This window comes from Thermobia domestica, chromosome 5 (genome assembly GCF_964235325.1).
Source record: "Thermobia domestica chromosome 5, izTheDome1.hap1.1, whole genome shotgun sequence".
Classification (NCBI taxonomy): domain Eukaryota; kingdom Metazoa; phylum Arthropoda; class Insecta; order Zygentoma; family Lepismatidae; genus Thermobia; species Thermobia domestica.
The window spans coordinates 50,633,469-50,646,216 of NC_137458.1; the positions used below are offsets into that span (position 1 = coordinate 50,633,469).

At 38.9% G+C, this 12,748-nt stretch overlaps 1 protein-coding gene across 1 annotated transcript in view; it reads left to right on the forward strand.

Moving 5' to 3' along the window:
* Positions 1–12,748, forward strand: part of LOC145685077 (uncharacterized) — a 51,388-nt gene that overhangs the window by 22,636 nt on the left and 16,004 nt on the right. Inside the window, exon 2 of the mRNA XM_081757422.1 lies at positions 2,628–2,729. Coding sequence (XP_081613548.1) covers positions 2,628–2,729 — 102 coding nt within the window. The remainder of the gene's footprint in view (positions 1–2,627; positions 2,730–12,748) is intronic.

Below are 12,748 nucleotides of genomic sequence, written 5' to 3' on the forward strand. Positions count from 1 at the left end.
TTTTCTGAGTAGCTTGGCGGTAGTTCTACTGCGCCTGAGACACTGGTCGGTGAGCCTCCCAGCAGTGGTGCCAACTACGATTTCTTTATCGAACATTTTTTTTTCAACTTAGAAAATATCATGCATTCTGTGCAAGGAAAATGAATTAATTATAAATTATAATTTCTGAAAGTAAATGGGTAGGCCGGGCCTCAGGGCCTCTTACGACCCTTCGCCACTGTTCCTAACAGTGTTTTCTGCAAGAGCACTATCAATACACGTCCTCTACTAGCCTACACACAACCTCCAATTGGTGAATATCAGCTGCACAACGTCCAGCTGCGGTCAGGAATTTCACGGTTACCCGTTGCTCTTCAACCGAAAATTCCATGTCCCCGAGCAGTATCAGAAACACGTCTTACTCGTTCAGGCACTGTGACTCAATTGCTGCTACCTAGTAAACAAAAACTGCTACTGCACTGCCTACTGGTTAGAGACGAAGGATAGTGGTCTTCGACGCTGCAGTTGCTTTCCTGAAATGACAAAAATGTGGACTTTAGAACAAAATGGCCGTACTTTCGGTCTGCTCCTCGTATAGAAGAGTGTTCCGCTTTCTCTCCCAGCTTTCAGTTACTAAAATATTACTACTAACAATAAGTACATTTTTCCTATTAGACCTGGTACGAATATAAGATGAAGGTTATGCTAATTAATACTATTTAAAACTATATTGTAATGTCCCACGTGGGTTCTATACAAACATACAAACAACTTCACGCTTACGTTTACAAACAACACCACATGGTTTTGCAAGATTCTACATACCAGATGGATCCACTATCACCTGCAGACGACGGACTTCTGGCTCCTCCCACGAAGCAGACGACAACTACGGAGCAGCAGCGCCACCGCCGTCCGAGGACCCCTACAAATTTGATGGACGACAGCAGACCTGTACCAGTTAGCAGTTCTCTGGTGCCCCTCCTATTGTTTGCTACGGAACATTAGGAGTAACCTAACCTTATACCTCTAGTCTGCTTTGGTGAGCTTCTACGTGGCTAAGCGGTTAGCGTACGCGCCTTTGGCGTGGAAGACCCGGGTTCGATTCCCGGCGGGAGCTCATGTGGTTCGGATTCCACGTTAATCAGTAGGTCCACGTCTCATATAGCCTCGCTGCTGAAAGGGACGCTAAACTAAAATCAACTCTAGTCTGCTTTGGGACCCTTGGCTTTTCCTTTCTCCTGGCCTAGCCTGCTTCGGGGCTTTGTCGGGACTCCCAACCTCAGCCGCTTAGCCTGCTTTGGGGCTCTGTGGCCACCTAACCAACCCACTGCTTGCATCGGAGCTTTGAGTCCCAAACGCCACTCTGCTTATCCTGCTTCGGGGCTCTGTAGAGATCCTGTTTCCGACCTCTAGGTCAAAGACTACCTATATCTAACCATGCACTCTTAAGAGAAATTATCTGTATAGTATTTTTTGTAAAATACTTTTTATAGTGGAATTTTTATAATAAAAACCGGTAGTGGGAGTCGATTCTGGACGCTCTTTTTATTAACGCTCTGCCTACAACCTATATGGGACAGAGTTTTACATGTTCGAGGCTTTGACCTGTTCAATTTTGATCTGAATACTCCCCTACCGGACAGTATTTTTATTAACAGGAAGAGAACTCTTTTCTCATAGGTATGTACTTTTTCTTATCTGTAAAATTAGTGACTCGGACTTGACTTTATTTTAGTGTATGCCTCATACCAGGTCTGTCTAATAAATATGGTCCCCATTAAAAAAAAGTGAAATGAAATTTTTAAGTTTTACATCCCACGGTTATGCCGGTTAGGCTAAAGTAGACGGTGAAGATGAGAAATGAATGAAATGGTGGTATGAAGAAAGTGGGAGGAAACGGGAGAACCCCGAGAAAACCCACGAGCACGTAAAAAAAGAGCACTGCCCTGAACTGTAGGTGAAATGAATTTTCTCCCAGGAGTACCTCTTGAAATCATCACATATCTGAGGTGAGGTGATTTTAGTTTAGCGTCCCATTCAGCAGCGAGGCTATATGAGACGTGGACTTACTGATTAACGTGTAATTCGAACCACATGAGAGAAATGAATGAAATGGTGGAATGAAGAAAGTGGGAGGAAACGGGAGAACCCCTAGAAAACCCACGAGCACGGTGTTTGTCCACCACAAAGTCCACACGGCGCGAGCTGGGATCGAACCAGGGACCCCAAGCACCGGAGGTGAACGCCATCACAGATCTGAGAAGGGACCTAAGGAAAACAACTGTCATTAACGCGTTCGGTAAGTGAACTAGTATCTCTCTTCAGCTCGAGTGGTCAACGCGCTCGAGCGTGCTTTCTGTATGCGTGATTTTTTGTTCGATTCACAATGGGGAGGCTTACCTCTGACTCAAACATGAGTAGTATTTCGAATTCAAATTCTAGTTTAAGCAGTAAGTATTGTCTCAGTGCTGAAAAGGGACGTTCAATCTCAATATATCTATTAGTCGAGTTCAACTGAACAATGATTGTTTTTTTTTTTCTGTTCCACTTTGAACACAATTTGTATTTACAATGTTGTACATATAAAGAGAGCCATATTCTTTCACAATTTTGATTTCTGAGATGTATTGAATTCTTTTTGACAGGAAAAAGGACAAAGCAAAGAAAAAGTGGGAAGTAAATCCAAAAAAATAGTTTGTGGAGTCAACCTGCAGACAGCAACGGCAATTATTGGTCTATTTTTCTCAGTAAGTGCTGGTCTGTTTGCCTCTATTACCTTTCTTAATAATAATAAATTTTTAACCATTTCTTCCATTTCTACCATACTTCACTTCAGTGGCGACTTTTGAGGGAAGTAACATCGAAAAAAAATAAAAATAAAATTTTAGTGCTACAGGCGAAGGTAGAAAGGCTTCATAGAGCTTCGAAAAGCTATATACAAAAATTAGTACAGTAGGTAAGTATTTTTGCTTTAGCTTATCCTATTGCAGTCTGTAAGTAACGCTAACACGCAAACCACAAAACATTCAAGAGTTGGAGGTTGCATAAACATTAAGGTGAACGAATTTAAATATTCTTAATCTTTATTGTAAAACGATTCACTTTATCAATTACACTAATTCTTGATAGTTCATAGTCAAGTTAATAGATGTCACTAGCAGTGCTGCCTCCTACGGAACGCCAAGAGATGACGTTAGCGTGCAGGTAGCCTAACTTGCAGATAAGCGGAAGGCTTGGGGGAACAACTATTGTGCTGCCAAAATGTCTTGAGCCGTGGCAAAAATGCAAACTAAAGCTCACACCCCGACACACCCACGCGCTGAGCCAATAAGGGTTCAGCAGCTGCTAAGCAAGAGAGCCTTAGCGAAAGAGAGTGGAATTCCTTCAGCCGATAGCAGCGCCTGAAACGGAAGACTAGGTGTCAAGTCAATGTGGTATATTTATAGTAGCAAGAATATTTAAAATTTTACCAATGTGACTTCCCTCAAGAGCCGTTAGTGCTTGTGTTTGTATTTAGAAATAAGGACATTTGACTTGTTTTGTTTGTGGTTCTTGCGTTAAATTATTTTCAATTGATATAGATTGAATTATACCTTGTTATTATTGCATGTTACATTTTAGGGATGATCTGTGCAGGTCTGATTTATCGAATTTCTTTGCAATTTCAACACAAAAATTGTAGGTATGTGTGTGTTTCAGATGCTTAGGCTGTAAGTAACGCTAGTGAGCTGGAAAGAAATAGGGTTATAAGTATTAACAATACGTAGCATTCTTACAGTGACGTATTCCGGTTTCTGGTTTAACGCCCTCTTGAACAAGATATTATGAAAAATAAACATTTACCATGTTAAAATTTGTACAAAAATCCTGAAAGATGTGAAAACAGGAGCTTGATCTCCTTCACCCCCTTGAAGAAATTTTACGTACGATATTGCACACTTAAGAACGTAGATTTGAGAGAATAGCTTTTAACGATATTCGTTATCTGTTCAATCTTCGTTTTCTTAGGATTTATAGGGAATTATTTTTCTCTTTTCTTTGAAATGAACAGGGATTTTAGGATTTGATTTTACATATTTCCTTTTTAAATTTTAAATTATCTTTACGTCCTGAAAATTAAATGTCATACAGTATATAATTTTAGTGTTCAATAATCAATTAACTTAAGTAACATATTAAATTCGTATAGTTCAAAATCATTTTTAAAAATAACGGGATTATGCTTGAAATCAGTAAAAATCACAAATTTAAAATTTTGCTCCTGTATGTATTCCTCGACAACACTGCACACCTCAGAATCAAGGATGTTATAAATAGAGAATCTGTCCATATGTATCTTCATCCAATTAAATTGATGAAGCCAAAAAACAACCGAGCATCGGCACGTCTGATTGGCTACTCTCGTTTCTGTCATCGTCTGATTGGCTACTTTGGCTTCCGTCATGATTGTTGGCTCAAAACATTGCGATCCTATTGGGCGGAGTGGGCAGAGTAGGGGTGGCGAAACTGTGACGTGTGGCTTCAAGATCTTGTTGTAAGGGCAGATCCTCTATTTTATAAGATCCTTGCTCAGAATGGATTGCTTCATAGCAACCCCAAAATTCCTGAAATTTGAATGTCGTTTTTTTTTTTGTGTGTGAAGGTAACGCTTTTCAAACTGCATTACTTTAATTATCTTATTTTGTTGAAGCTGCACGACCAGTGGTGCACGTCGGGGATGAACGTGCTAAATAGTATTGTTTGTTTGTTGAACTTTAGCGCCCCCTTTTCAGTACCGAGGCTATATGAGACGTGATCTACATCATAAAATGGAATTCGAATCACCGTAATGCTTTCAAAGTTTAGTGCTGCCCCATCAGGAATCGAATCGAACATGGGACCTTATGCATCAAATAGACTCTGTCCTGTATGACCTCGATGTTCGACAAATACGTAAACAAATATGAAAGAATTAATTTCTCTACATAGGATTACAGCAAAGAAAGGTGTATATTCTTTGTTCCCTTGGCCTTCCGACTCTGTATCTAAACAATCTACCTAGAAAAGCCAATAGAAAATTGAACGTCAAGTTTGTTTTTAATTATGACTCTACAATAGATTTGAAAGTTCTGGCACTGAAATTCATGGAAGCTTAAAGTTTAATTGACTTTTCAAGTTGCGAGACATGTACAAGTGCACAGTTGTGCAATACACTTACCAACAACTCAGCGCTGAAACCGAAGTATATGAGCTTCCACCTGAATCCAACCGGTATACCCTTCTAGAAAAACCGAAAACTCAGAAGACTTAGCCATAAGGAAGCTTTCTGATTTATAAAACAGTGTATGCAAATACTATAAATACAAGATAGTTTATATATATATATATATATATATATATATATATATATATATATATATATTCTTTTTCAAAACTTTATTAGATGAGTTAGAATATACGAGGGTAATTTGAAATATATGTCGTTTTTGCCATGTTAACTTGATGTCGACAAAACGGGAGCATGCAATGTCTCAACGCGGAGGTAGTCTCAGCGAAGTATAAACAATCTGTTCCTATGCCCTTCGCCACCGTCTGGCCAACTGTTGAATTCCGTTACAGTGCTTTTGTAGCAGTTTTGGTTGGATTGTTGATGTGTAGCTTTACAGGAAATGCCATACGCTGGATGTGGGGAAAGCCCAATCGCTCCGATTCAGTTTCTGTAGCACCTTTTTAAATCGGTTACAAGAAGCGTTGTCGATTTGAAAAAAAAAAATACAATTTTTCAGTTTTATGTTCCACGGTTGTCCTTTAGGTTGAAGGAAACCGATGATTAATGAAAGTGAATGATGATAATGATGATGGTGGACTAAGGATGTGGGAGGAAACGGTAGAACCTCGAGAAAACCCATGGTCATAGTGTTGGCCATCACAAACTTGAGACTGGGATTGAACTAGGGACATCTAGCACAAGAGATGAGCGCTTTACTGCTGAACCACCGTGCTCTCATTTTTATATTTGGAGAAGGGGGCGATTTCGCTTCATCAGAATCGGATACTTCAAACAAAGAACTGGGTATATGCAGTGTATTTGTTCACCATAGAGGTCGATGTCAAAAGCACGCTTAACCAGAATGAGTTCCCAGTGTACATCACACTTCCATCAAATACAAACATTGCTTTCATGTCAAATTGTCCTCCTTCCACGATCGGGTCAACTTACGGTGCTAGTTAGAACCATTGTTTTTTTTTTTTTTTTTTTTTGGTCTGGTGATCGTATGTAGACCCATTTTTCATCAACAGTTACGATTTGTCTCCAGAAATCGCAGGCCCTTTGATTTCCCAGAAATTTACGACAAATGTCGCTTTGCCGCTTGGCTTGCTATTGAGATCCTTGTCATTGAGAGCTCCTTGTTGAGATCATAAGGAGCTCTTTTCGCCCATTTACTGACAAATTCCATTCGATGAAGATGCCGAACCAGGATACATTGTGACGTCTATACTTCAACTGCCTGGCGTGTTGATGTCTCTAGTTCCTCTGCAGGTGGATGCCCTGTGTGTGCTTTTTTTCTTGCAGATTGGTGTCTTTAAACAGATTGACTACCGGTTGAACTTTGCATATTTCTACGGCACATGTTGCACGTGCAGCTACCACGAAAATTTACCTTTTTATGCAGTAGTGTCTGAAGAGACCACAACTTACGACTACTTCACCCATGATAACTGCTGAAACTGACACAATCTGTAACGACCATATGAAACCTCCGAGGTGTTGCGTAGGGATGGTATCGAGACGAGACGAGACAAGTCTTTGTACAGTCTCGGTCTCGTCTCGGTTGATAAATAGCGGTCTCGGTTCTCGATCTCGTCTCGAGTCAAAAATCAGCGTTTCGGTCTCGTCTCGGTCAACAGATGCTTGTCTCGATCTCGTTTCGGTCTCGTCTCGAAAGTCTCGAAATAAATAGTGTGAAATTAAAATTGTGAAAGTATTATTATCGTACAGTCTGTTGTTTCCGCTTCTTATTTTTTGCCTTTATTCTTCACTTAGAATTATGGTATGGTGTACCTCTTCATAGCTAATTTTGTAGAGCTAATGCTTTCCATTCGTGTGTTTCTGGTTCAATCATCAGGAATAAAACCCTGGAATACCTGGAATAAAACCCTAATAGTAACCCATATTTCACTTTCAGCCATAGACTTTGTCTCATATAGCCTCAGTATTGATTATACACATAAACTCTATTAAATTACTCCAGTACAAACTCCAGTAGTTTATTTCCTTCCTTTGAATCAGAATTGTTCAATACATCCTAACGGATAACGCAACACCAGGGTTTCCGCCAGGATTTCAAAACCAGGGGGTGTTCAAAAATTTAAGGGAAGTGTGGGTGCTTGACTTTTAGAAAACTTATACTATTATTTTTACCTTTCTCGTATTATCCGAAAATTCTGCAACAACACAAAAAATGACACATTTCCACTGCAATCCTAATTTCAACAAAGTTGAAAATGTTGAATTGACCTTCATTTCGTTTTTTGTATCAAAAGATCCAATATATTTCAGCCAACATATAGGCCTTATATCTGGAGAACTACATATAGTGTAATCAAATTCAAACTATCACTTAACTTAGTATGATGTACTTACTCCGTAAAAAAATACAAAATCTCGATTTAGGGGCAGTTCAAAAATTTTGTGGACCTTGATCCAAAAAGTCAAATATATTTCATTCAATCAAACATTTTCTTGTACGACCGATATCTGGAGAACTACATATTGTGTAGCCAAACCCAAACTATCACTATTGCACACATATTATCAGTATTAAAAGTACCCTGCAAAATCATTATCAAATTATATTCTTACAATAAGACAGTTATAGATATGCGACAATCATTTTGGAGATGAGTGTACAATATCTGCAATTAGCAATAAATGTTCTAGTATATCATGTTGTTGTTTTAGCACTTCAGATATCAGATCGAGTTCATCTAACCTAACCTAACCACTGACGGATCTCAGTCACGAAAAAGTTTCCATTTTAGGCAGAGCAAACAAATTTAAGAACGAAAGGAGAAATGATAAATTTAGAATATCTGACGTTTATTTGTCCATGCATACATTAATCAAGAAAACTATGACGGAATTTAATTCAACATTAGTCAAGTGAATTAATTCTTTAATACTATAATTTACCTTGATTGTAATGGGTATTCACACAAAATAAAAATAAATAAATAACAAGGATTTTAGGAATGATCCAAAAAATGGATCAAAAGATTGCGATCTTGGCCAAGAATTTTAGGAATTAAAAAAAAAAGGCTTTTAAATCGAGTTTTCGTTTTTTTTTTTAACGTAATAAGCACATCATATTGAGTTAAGTGATAGTTTTGGTTTGGCTACACTATACGTAGTTCTCCAGGTGTGGGGCGTACAAGAAAATGTTTGATTGAATGAAATATATTGGATTTTTAGATCAGGGGCCACAACATCTTTGAACGGCTTCTAAATCAAGTTTTTTGTATTTTTTTTTTGTTTTTTGTATTTAATGTATATTTGTGGTAAATTTCATAGGAAAAGAATTATAAATACGAAAATTAGAATGAGTAAAACAAAATGTTTCTAAATGAACAAGAAAGTTTTATTTTCGGTTTATTGTTCTTATTTACTGCTCTTTTGACATGAAATTTGTCACATACATATCTTTGCCAATTATATTCCCACATCAACATATTTATAGATATGGAACAATAATTTTGGACATGAGTGTACCTTTTATCGCAACATTGTATGTAACTAAATTCGTTTAAATTTATAGCCAATGTAATTTTGTACTTTGTAGTTTTGTAATTTTTTACCAATTTGACTCATATATTCACGAAAGTATTAATAGTCTTTATGACTACCGTATGCATATTTTGACAAATTCTCCTTTGTATCGTCATTAGGCTTCTTCGCATTTTCACACATCGTAACACCACTTTATACAGGACCTATACATGCCTTATGAGGGTTCGTTTAATACTCAAGTTAAATGCTCTTTGTGATCCCAATGAAAAAAAAAAAAATATTGAAAATATATTTACAAGCATACTTGTGAATCGCGGCGCAGTCTTACAAAGATTGAAAATCACTGTTCCAAGTTCTTTAATGTTCTTTGAAACGCAAATTTATTTATTTTGATTCATCATGGCCCAGCTGAACCGTTGAGTTGAGTTGAATTTTGTTTAGCGTCCCGGTCAGCAGCGAGGCTATATGAGACGTGGACCTACTGATTAACGTGGAATCCGAACCACATGAGCTCCCGCCGGGAATCGAACCCGGGTCTCCCACACCAAAGGCGCGTACGCTAACCGCTTAGCCACGAAGGAGCTCCCCAGCTGAACCGATGCTACTCGTATAGGACTTTTCAACCATTTTTCGTATGCACAACCAGACCGATAGCCAGCCCGAAGATGTAGGGGGAGGGGCGGAAGAAGTTAGAGATGACCCGATCTAATCATATTATAGTTCATTTGCCGTATACCGTAAAAATTTTAGGGGACCAGCAAAAATTTAGGGGGGTCTGTCTTCCCTAGACCCCCTTGGATAGGGGCCTTGCACAACTTATAAAATTTTCAAAATCAGCTCAACACTTTTATTTTCACTTCAAACATCAGGTAAACAAGATCCTTCCTCGAGTGAGCCGGCACCGTTTTGAAGTTAAAATTCTATTTATTGTTGAAGATGATCTTTCCACTGTAGCGGTACCGATTGGAAGAAGCACACATTTTGTTGCCAGAGCTGACAAATTATGAAATATAATACATGTATATTCTTCACAGGAAAGCTTCATTAGAAATCCTTTGAAGAAAGTTATTCTTTCAATCGTTTGAGAGTTCTATATTCAAATAGGACTTCTTCGCACAAAACATGAAATGATTGTGAAAAATTGTCTATTCAGGCTCGGATCAAGGCAGAAGTTTAGGGGGTGACAGCCCTCCATTGAGGGGTCTGGCGGAATCCCTGCGCAACACATAGCAGCACGAATGTATTTAATCGTACTGAAATTAAATTTGACAGTTTCTCATTTATTATCCAAAAATCCTGCTCTGACCGTCATCTTAAAAACAGAATATAACGTTCATTATCTTAACAAATAGGGTAAATTATTACTTGATTTTAATTGATCAAATACTTTATTACCGTTTCACATCTCCGTGTTTAATTGACACTTTAATAGACTATGCTCTTTCTAGTGGTGTAATAATGTAAGTCTAAAAGCATCCTACTACTTTGTAACTACTTAGTATATTAGTTTGAAAAAACAGTACTATAGGTCTTACTTAAGGAACAGATTTTTCGCTTCTCCTATAAAATTACGAAATTATGACTTGGTTTAGTTTGGATGAAGGTTTTTCCAAGTCTTCCAACTATCTTGGGCAATTCTTTTCCAGGTTACTCCCCATTGGTTCTTGATTTCGGCACACCTTCTTGTATGCGGACGTTTCTAGGCTGTTTTTGTCTCGTGGATCTAGTCTAGAATTGTCCATCGATCATAATTTCTTGTTTCTATACGCCCAGTCCATGTTAAAATTATTTCATTAGTACCAGTAATTAGTTGCCAAATAATTCATTTATATATATTTGGGCTACAAATAGTTCAAATCTGCTACTTTTGGAGCACAACACAGAGCTACTTTTTGATCTTCGGATCTGGTAACACTGACTCAACGATTTAAATCTTCACAATGTGAGGGGGCCATTTGGTTCAGCGACTAGCATCCTCCACTTCGGTTCGCGTGGTCCCGATTACGATTCCCGGTGGGGGTAAAATTGAACGACTGAAGTGGCTCGGATTCCACTATAATCAATAGCTCCACGTCTTCTTCAGCCATCCTAGCATAAATTTGGGACGTTAAAGTAAAACAAACCAAACCAAAAATCAACACAATGTGTATTACTAACTGTAAGTCCTTGAATAATTTGCATATAGCTATATGGTATGGATCGAGTTTGAGATGTTCAGTGGTCAAACTAAAGCCGAGGCATACACACACACACACACACACACACACACACACACACACACACACACACACACACACACATATATATATATATATATATATATATATATATATATATATATATATATATATATATATATATATATATATATACAGGGTGCGGCACGTAAAACCGGCCCGTAAAGTGAACACATAAAATGAAATGTAATGTATTGAATATGATTAACTACAACACATAAATGAAATGTAATGTATTGAATATGACTACTCACCTTCACAGCAGCCTTCACAGCAGTTGCTGAAAGTGTCCTCCGCCCACATGTGAGCACGATTGAGGAGATTCATATATACCCTTGTCAGTTCTTGTGTTGTAATGCTATTGGTGACATCCTGGATCCTGGTCTTGAGTTCTTCAATTGTGTGTGGATTTGTTTCGTATACTCTTCCCTTTAACAGTTCCCATAAGTAAAAGTCACACGTGGACAAGTCTGGTGACCGAGGAGGCCACAAGCCTTTGCTGATTGTCCTCTCTGGTGTAAACATCTCATGCACAAGGGACAATGATGCAGCTGATGTGTGGCATGTTGCACCGTCCTGCTGAAAGTAACATAACTGACGCTCCTCTTCGGTCAAGTGTGTATAAAACTCCTCCAGGATTCCCATATACACGTCACTGTTCACTGTCGTCTCAAAGAATATGGGCCCAATAACGCGTGTGGCGGAAATGGCACATCAAACACCAATCTTCTCATCATGCAAGGGTACCTGGTGGATTGCGTGTGGATTTTCTGTCGACCAATACCGGTTGTTTTGGAAATTTACGTACCCAGACAGGTGGAACCACGCCTCGTCACTCATGATGAGCATTAGTGGATCCAAGAAACCACTGGCAACATTGCTCAACAGCCATGAACAGAAATGCACCCTCTTCTGCAGGCCAGGCTCCTTCAGTTCTTGCACAACACTTATCCGGTACGGTTTTAACTTCAGTCCCCTTAAAACACGTGTGCAACTTCTGTCACTCGCATGAACCTGTTGATTCAATCTCCTGGTTGACTTTCGAGGATTTCTTGTCATTATCTCCTCCACCTGCATCTTTAATTCAGGTGTGCAGACAGATGGTCGTCTGTTCCTGGGAGCATTTTGAACCGATCCTGTACGCCGCCATTTTTCAATCAATTCCTGAATGGTGCTTTTTGCTGGCACAGAACGTCCTGGAAATTTCTCCCGAAACAAATTCTTTGAAAATGAAATGAAATCTTTGAGTTTTACGTCCCACGGTTATGCCGATTAGGCTAAAGGTGACGGTGATGATGAGTAATGAATGAAATGGTGGAATGAAGAAAGTGGGAGGAAACGGGAGAACCCCGAGAAAACCCACGCTTACGGTGTTTGTCCACCACAAAGTTACAAATTCTTTGTTTTCACAAAAGATCCAGTGAGAATGAACCCTTCAACAATGGCAACACGCTCGGGTATCGAATACGGCATTATCACACACTGACACTCACCCGGCTTAACACAACGAGGCCTTTTTCTCAACTGGTTTCGACAAGTTTCACTGGCTGCGGCTGCACGTGACTGGTGCAGGTCACGTAAGTCGACCGGACCTCGACACGCCATCTCTTGGTAGGAAGGTAGATTATTTAAGTGTTGCCAAAAACACAATATACCAGAATATTACGACGGTTAGAATATATATATTGACAACAAATACTGTATGTCGTGCCTAATATGCAGGGATGTACAATGTAATGACACAGTATTAGCTGCTTCTACC